The sequence below is a fragment of the Centroberyx affinis genome, unplaced genomic scaffold (assembly GCF_046629955.1).
Source record: "Centroberyx affinis isolate AG114_WGS23_722 - 3 ecotype Tasmania unplaced genomic scaffold, CSIRO-AGI_Caff_v1 ptg003442l_1, whole genome shotgun sequence".
Lineage (NCBI taxonomy): Eukaryota > Metazoa > Chordata > Actinopteri > Beryciformes > Berycidae > Centroberyx > Centroberyx affinis.
Window position 1 is genome coordinate 111,883 of NW_027281414.1, and position 8,632 is coordinate 120,514.

Here is an 8,632-nt window from a genome sequence, read left to right on the forward strand (position 1 = left end):
TCAAAGTGGCAATAACAAAAACGCTCCGAACAATGGCGCACCCAAACAAAGATCTTGGAAAGATGTGACCACTGGACGACCTTTTGCCCTCTTCCCTCTGCCGCCATTCATACCAGCATTAACGCTCACTGACTGCGTTTACACGCGCACAGCAGCCTAGTTATCTCTCTGATTTTGACGAATTCAATTAAGCAGTTTACATGGATAGAAGAAGAATATTATGTTTTTGTTGTAGCATCCGTGAGATCTGACATACTGTGATTATTGACTGTCAAACCCTTTGATGACAGTCATATAACTCTTATGGAAATTATCCTGCTCACAACTTTTCTGTTTTCAAATATTGCAATATGAAGGCTGGATGTAGATATTAGCAATAGATCATAGTAACCCAAGGTATGTTGGGCAAAGACTTGATCACAGTTCTCCACATGTCTTAATCACACGATCAAAATATGACCTTAATGAAGTAACATTGTTAGATCAAGGTGTTTACGTGACCTATTTCTTAATTAGTATTTTAATTTAGTATTTTTTAAGAGCTAGGTGCTGTTGCATGTAAATGGAGTCATTGAGAGGGAAACAGAGAGCCAGTCCTGTTGTTATTTTTTCTGTCTCTGTGGAAGAAAGATTAGCGGTGTTCTAGTGGCTTTCTAGTAAAAGGATAGTAAACATAGCAGTGGATTTGGTGGTTCTATAGCCTTCACTTTGGCATGATGCAGTGCTGGAGTCTGCATTCCTGTTCAAAGTATGCCACTGTAATGTGATCTGATCAGAATTTGTGTTACAATCTAAATGATTATTTTATGTTATATGCAGTTGATTTTGATTCATTTTAAATACTGTTTTATGCATTCCCGATTTTAAACTTGTGGTGGGGACTTTGCCTTTTTTGTAACATTTTACTCAATCTTTTAAGTGTAATACATTATAGACGTGGAACCTGTTGGCTTGAAGAGTTAAATATTTCAGGGTTTTATGGTTTACTTTTAAGACTGTTTGGGAAGAGGCCAGGGATTTAGAGTCTGTGGTGGTTCATGATGTTCCTTTACTTTATGTTTAACCTGAGTTGTGAAAATCATGAAGAATAGCTTTTATTTGTGGCTTTACAGATTTTTCTATCTCAGCAATATGAATGTTTTTGATTTTTTTTTTTTTTGTGTTGTTTTGCCAAGGGAAGTACAATGTTCCTGAAGGTTATCCAGTAAACTATACACTACATGGAGATTATACTGTACAATGTCATAGACGGTGCACTGAATGATAAATGGTACTAAAATTAAATGTGTGCAATCCTGGTATGTATGGTCAGTTCGTCATGGTGTTACATGTATGACACATGGGCTTGTTGTGTGCTTGCTTGCTTTATGAGTTTTTGAGGTGTACTCGCTTACAGCAATTAGTTTTATGTGCACCTCATGATTAAAATGTAACAGGAATTTTGCTTTATTATAAACCAAATATTGACATTGGTCTTAATCCAAATGCAGCAGAAAAACAACAAGCAGGTTCTTACATGACTAACAATGATGGTGTAGTTTTAAGGCGCCCCGTCCCTTCTGTTTTTTCCCAGACTGTACATTTTGTGCCAGGGCTATTGGGAATTTGTCACTGGATCAGATTCAGGCCAGCTTCCCTCCAGTCTAGTCATGTTTCAGCATCTTTTTTTTTCACAGTAGAACCACTCTAAAGATGTACCTCCCCAAAGAAAAACACTGTACAGTCTGGAAAACAACTGCACCTGATTTTTTATTAGCCTCCTACTCACTTTGATCAAAAGCCTCAATTGAGACTGCTGCAGAATTCAATTACGGCCGTTATTCCTAAATATGATGCAAACGTTTGATGTTCTGTATCCGTTCGCAGACACAATTAGTGTGTCTGTGGGTGTAATCGCATATAATGTTAAAAAGTCTGCACGCGCTTGCCTGGAAGACGGGACCTCATGTTGAATACGACATGATACACTGGTGTTTTCAGGTTTTCTTCCCCCTGAAGCCACAAATTACAGATGATAGACAAGGAGGTGCTGCTCCAGATGGACAGTTGTCAGGTTTAGCTGAGGATTTTCTTCTTCTTTGGTCTTGAGACACTTTTGTGACATCTTGGACTTTTCTCGTTCTGCTGCCTATTTTGACTCAGACTTGTCCTGATCTGGATGTTGACTTGACTTTTCCTGCCTTTCGTCAAATATAAAAAAAAAAGGGTTCTTTTACTGATGTTTGGTTTATTTTATCCTCAGCACTACAAACATCAGTTAGTCTGAACACTCAGCAACCTTCTCTCTTAATGCCCATTGTGTATTCATTGTGTATTCAGATCTTCAAATATGCCGCCATACAAAATCTAAGGACCTGGATATAAGAATATCGTGCTTCCAAGTATACCAGCTGAATGAGAGCTTGGTATGTGTATGCTTAGCATTAAATGCAGAATGCAGGCTCTTGCTAAAATCAAGAAGATTCAGACTAATCTTGTTAATACAGTCTTGACAAGTCTAAGCTGTGATGATATAGCCTCGTGAGCCAGACAAAATCTCACCAGTCGCTCATGCAAGATTTCATCTTGCTGTACCTGTCATGACCGTCCCCCAAAGTCATATAAGGCACCTGCTTTACTAAGTGTAAATATGACTTTTCCCCAATTTCAGGCTGTACTTAGGATAGTTTGAGGCTTGTTTCATTTCCTTGTAAATCTCATCCACAATCACCCTCTTCTATGTTTGTGTTTTAGGAATAGTTGCTACCTCCTGCGGCTTCCTGTAATCCAAGAAGGGGAACAAAGCAAAACAAGCTCGGTGCGTATTGTGCCGGAGCAACAACCCCTCAAGGTTGATATTGTCAGGATTCATACTCAAAGTCATTATCCGACTGAACCGGGCGTATTAAACACAACAGTGTCAGTTTCTCTGTGCTTGTTACTCATTTGTGACAGGTCGACTCCTCATTTCACCAGGGAGGCGCAAATGTGAAATGACATTGTTTTCCTACTGATTCATAAAGATTATGCTTGGAGTGTTGCCACGCATTCACTGGTAGTATTTAGTCTTCAGATTTCATGTTCTGCTTGGTGAAGGGGGGAGAGAGAGAGGGAGAGAGAGCCGTATCAGTAATCATCTACTGTAGTTTTATCTGAATTTGTCACGCACTCCGAGTTGTCTGGCTGGCTGGCTGCGAGCCGCTGGCTGATCAAGTACAGGATGTTCTGGGAGGGTGAGATAAAACGCGGCGCAGGGAAAGGGCTCTCCCAAACACTTCCCTTTTGTTCCCACCTGACCTGGCAGGGTGCCGAGGCGACAGTGCATTTCTCCTTAAGTCCGCACTGACAGCACATGAAATGTTATCTTAATCAACGTTCTGTCTTATCAAGCTCAAATAAATAGAATTACCTTCATGAGAGAGCTTTTGAATACCAGTTGCAACAAATTGAGATGCATATAGACAACTTAAAAAAACCCAAAAAAAACCTTTCTCTGTTTTGGAATTTTAAAAAAATCCTCTTCAATTCGGGAGTGGTTTCTCTCAGCCTCTCATTTATCACCTTAAGCCTGTTTGACATCTAGAAAATAGCATCAATGAAAAACAAAAGAATAATTAACGTGTCTGTTTATTTAGTATTACTGTACAATATCACTTAAAACAACTTTAGATCGTCCTCTTGAGCAAGAGGACGATATACTGACAAAATACTCTGGAGAACAACATCACAGCTGCAGTAATGTATAGTCAAAAGCTTAAGTATTGTTACAGTGATCAGTGAAAAATGTATTTTTTTTTGCTGTAGCTACTCTTCTAATTTGTATCGCCCAACAAAAGATACATATGAGGTAAAGATACAGGCTGTCAGCTTTTGTTTTTAGATATTTCTTGACCCCCCATCATGGCGACTAGGTTAGAAAGATGTTTCAGTTTCACAAATTACAGGAAAAGCATAAGCATAGGAACAGCTAAACATTTAAGTAAATAAAGGTACAATGATTTACAATTTGGTCACAAAACCTTAATTTGCTAACTGTTTTTGAGTTTATTCAGACTTGATATTTCCTTTTAGATCATCTGCAGGATTAGGGTTAGCATTCTATCCTCCAGTAGTCTGGTACAGTATGAAATACAGGAACTATTCTGTAACATAAATATTCTGATCCAGAGACAGTGTAGCAGCTCCAAATCCAAACCTTCCTGTTGCATTTCAACAGTGGGTTTCCTCCTGGGTGATACTCATGTAGGCTTCTATGAGAAAATGAGTAAAGTACTAAAGTAATTCTTTTATCAGTTGGTCCATAGTGGAAAGAGGAATATGATTTTTGGACCATGTATTCCACAATTTACTTAATTTACAATTTACATAATTTATTTAATTTATTTAGGGAGAATGAACCCTACAAATGAAATCCCGTTGAACATGCTGCATTTAATGATTTAAATACTTTCTCAAATGAAGATAGCAATAGTCTTTGTGACCAAATGCCCTCTTTGCATAACTTTTATGCATTTTAAGGAGAATACCACTCAATTTTAGAACTGTCAAATGTCACATGCTAATATTCCCATTATTATTTCTCCCGAAGCTAGAAACCAGAGGACTGAAACGTAACTTTGTAATATCACACAGATGAACATGCTGGAACCGTTCCACTGACAATGACTTGTACAATGTTTGTCTGTCCTTAACAACTTGACTATATGATGCCACAGTGCTACCATATTGCAATGAAATCTACCCTCATCCCTATAAAATCTTCTTGAATATTGTTAAAATCAGCTTTTATGTCTTTTTTAGTTCTTTCTCTGTTGAACTGTATGTCAGCACAACATCATGTGATAGTTTCTCTGGGTTCCAGCAATGGGAGACATTCGAGAGACGTTCACTAAAAGAAACTTTGCTAGGGCACAGAAATAACATATTTCAGGGCTGAAATTCAGTGGGTTTTCCCCTTTAATCTGTCCCAGTATTAACACTTACTTGAAGTCAGCTGTAATTCATTCTTTAACATGGTTTGGCAGGAGGCCAGCAAACACCCAAATTCAAGACCTGACAGTCAGTGCATTTGTCTCATATGTATCTTTAGCGCTGAGAAAGCAATTAGAAGAGTCTACAGCAAAAACAACACCAATCTTACCCCATTTTTACCCAATTTTGACCACGTGATTATATTCTGTAGTCAAAACAACATGAAGAAGAAATCATTTGGTAACTGGCGTCTTCAGAAGGGAACCTAAATGCAACAGGGTCAAAGGTTTTTCATAGAGCAGCATCCTATGACATTCAAACTTATACACAACGGAACAAAAATAAGAAATATATGCCTAAATAACACTGATCTAATATAGATCTAATATTAGTATTCATATGGTTACATGCGTTGCACAGCAGTTCACAGACACAAGCAACAATACTTGCAGCAGGTCAGTGTTAATGTTTGGTGTACCCTTACACTCCTTAGCCTTGTCCTTTGGAACAAAGTAGGTGTGGGTTTCACAATATGTTACTGTATATGACATTCAGAAGCATTCTAGGTAAATATATTTGGCATTTCATAGGCCTTATTACTGAGTAACTATGCATTTATACTCTGTAAGTATATTAAAAACTACACGTGTACATAACATTTCATTTTAGTAGACATTAGGCGTAAGGACTGAAGCACTCCGTCAGCTTATTAGCCTGTTGCAGAATTACTGGCCATGATCCTGACCTTTACTCTTGTAATTGGCATATTGCCCTTGCCATATGGAAACCTTGTAACTCATAACAATATATGTGATTTTCATGTTTTAACTGCAACTGAAGGATTACATGCTCCTCTATGGGTTGAGAAAATTCTGCAACACTCTGGCTTATGAAACCCTTTCAAACTGAAAAATGGTAGAAACAAGGCTGTTTTTGAAAAGTTGACATTTTGGAGTTACAAGGTTTCCACTTGACGACGACAATACGTAATGTAAAGTTTGTGATTGTTTGTGATATCTAAACCTACACAAGCTTGATGGATCCCACTTTTATATCAATTCACATATTCTTTCCTAATGATTTCTTGCAGAAATCCTGGTGTGCACACTAAAAAGGCAAAACTCTGTTACAGCAGCTGTTCAAGCTAGTATTTGGCATGATGCTGGTAACTACTGTAACTACAGTAACCACTGTAACTACTGTAACCACAGTGTTGCATGTACTGAGGTCCGGTTGAGGCTGATCTCCAGTGGTGGGCAGCGGACTGCAGTCCTCCAGCTTGTCGAAAACCAAAGCATGCCAGCATTATTTGTGATAAAACACTACAACATCGTCAGGTGTAGGATGCCGTAGTTTTGCTCCATTATATGCAGTTGAATCACTTGATAATTTGTTAGAAATGGCTGAATCAGATAGAGATGCTAATTCTTGGCATGTCAGATTGCCTTTGTGGTTCCATGTGAGAGGATAATGAGCAAGAAATGACAGGATCACCCCAAGTCAACTGCTGGTTGTGACAGGTGTGCAATGTATAAACCATGTTTTCCATGTATACACCATGTCTCCAGTGAAACAGATGACACCGTCTGTCTTCATCTGCCACTATAGCGTAATACTTAAAAAAATAAGTCAATAATCACTGATCACAAGTCAATGATCTATAATCTTTCTCAGCTCAACGTCATGTTAAGAATTAAAAAAATAATGTGTGGAAAAGTTAATAATTTTGCCTGAGTTTTCTGTTTATAAATATATTTTTCAGAACTGTTTTGCTGATACCTGATGGCACACGGGGCACATGAGCTACAGTTCATGAGTCTCTTCAGTGTTTTGTCCTTCAACCTTCATTATTGTTGTTTTTTTTTTGTTTTGTTTTGCAATATTGTTGCAGTTTCAGCTATTTTTTTTTTATTTGTCAGTCTGATGCGGGCTCACCCTTCACCTCCTGGGTGTCTCCCTGTCTGCTGACCTCCTCCAGCAGCGCCATATTGTCTCGTAGAGTCACTGCTATGGAGTAGGGAAGGGGTTTCAGAGTCAGACCGTAGTTAAAGTCGATCTTGGGCTGCTTGGCCGGGTCCGAGTTGATGTGGCACTGGTGAGCGAGCAGCGCTGTGAAGAGGTACAGCTGCATCTTGGACAGATCCTCCCCGATGCACCGCCGCTTCCCCAGGGAGAAGATGAGCACGCTGCTGGTCAGGTCCTTGTTCAGCGCTCCCTCCTGGTCCAGGAAGCGCAGGGGGTCGAAGGTCTCCGGCTGCGTCCACGTCGCCGGGTCGTGGTTGATGGACCACTGGTTGACGAAGACCACTGTGTTCTTTGGCACGGGGTAGCCCATGATGGAGGTGTCGGCCGTGGTGCAGTGGGGGATGGTGAGCGGCACGAAGCTGGTGAAGCGCATCACCTCGTAGACGAAGGCCATGACGTACGGCAGCTGCGGCTGGTCCTCGATGGCGGGAAGCCGGCTGCGGTCCACCACCTTGTCCACCTCCTGCTGGAGGCGCACCTGTATCTCAGGGTACCTACGTTCAAATTCATTTTAGGTGAAAACCAGGACGATGGAGGTTACACACATAGTGATGGCAGGCGTCTGTTCTCAGTCAGTCCTGTCTAACCTTTAAAGACTATTGCAGCCAAACCAAAGATAATGTAGCAAGTTATTTGATTAGAGGACCCACACACAGAAAGATAAAGGTGGAAACTGGAACCAAAAATGGCGATGCCATAGAAGAACCATTTCTGGTTCCACAAAGAACCTTTCAGACCAAGGTTCTTTAAAGAGCCATTTCTGCACTCCTTTGCTTAGACACCTGCATTGTGTGTGTTTTTTGTTTTTTTAACCTGTCCTTGTATAGCCTCATTTGCTATTGCACAATATAAACTATGGAGGGGTTTGTTTGGTTATTTTCCACATTTATGCCATCACCCACCATCCAATAGCTAATAATTAAGAAAGGTTCTTGAAAGGTTCTTTGTGGAACCCGAAATGGTTCTTTTTCGTTTCCAGTTCACACCTTTATTTTTCTGTGTTAGTGTATACACAGATTAGCCATTACCCCCCTCACCCGCCCCTTACGCTATTACCAGGGTCCTTATCCCACCCCCATCCTACTGCCTGTGTCTTTCTGCTGCTTCCCTCCTTTGTTCAGGTGTAACCTTGTTTCTGTATCTTGTGTCTTGATTGTGAAACACTTTGCAATCAGGCACTGATAGGATTGAACTCTCAATGCACCCAGTCAGCAAACATTATACAAAGAACGCATATCCTGCAAAAGAATCCCGTGCTTATAGTGCTGACTGGACGCTGGACGTTTCAGAGCTTCATGCCAACAGCTGCCTGTGCGCCTCAGCTCTCCGGTAGACTGTTATTACATAACTGAACGCTACTGAAGTGCCTCAGGTCTCTACAGGAAGACGACCCGCTGTGATTTATGATCCAGTTTGATTCCCCATGATTACTTCTATTGTCTATTATCTACATTATCATTTATGCATTTGAAAGATTTTTGGGAAATCACAGGAAAACTGCTTTACCTCACAAGTAGCAGGATGATCCACTGCAGCGCGGTCGACAGTGTGTCTTGGCTCGCTCCAAATATATCCGCAACTGTGGGGGACACGTAGTCCTTCCCGACCGGGACCCCTACAGCGGTTTCTCTTAGCTTGTCCAGTGCCACTATAAAAG

At 40.4% G+C, this 8,632-nt stretch overlaps 1 protein-coding gene across 1 annotated transcript; it reads right to left on the reverse strand.

Moving 5' to 3' along the window:
* Nucleotides 1–3,603: 3,603 nt before the first annotated feature.
* Nucleotides 3,604–8,627, reverse strand: LOC139661048 (cytochrome P450 1B1-like; the record flags this gene model as incomplete). The annotated part of the gene is made up of 2 exons (XM_071539369.1): nucleotides 3,604–7,469; nucleotides 8,482–8,627. Coding segments are annotated over 2 exons (750 nt in total), but the record flags the coding sequence as incomplete, so codon positions are not given.
* Between the last annotated feature and the right edge of the window lie 5 nt (nucleotides 8,628–8,632).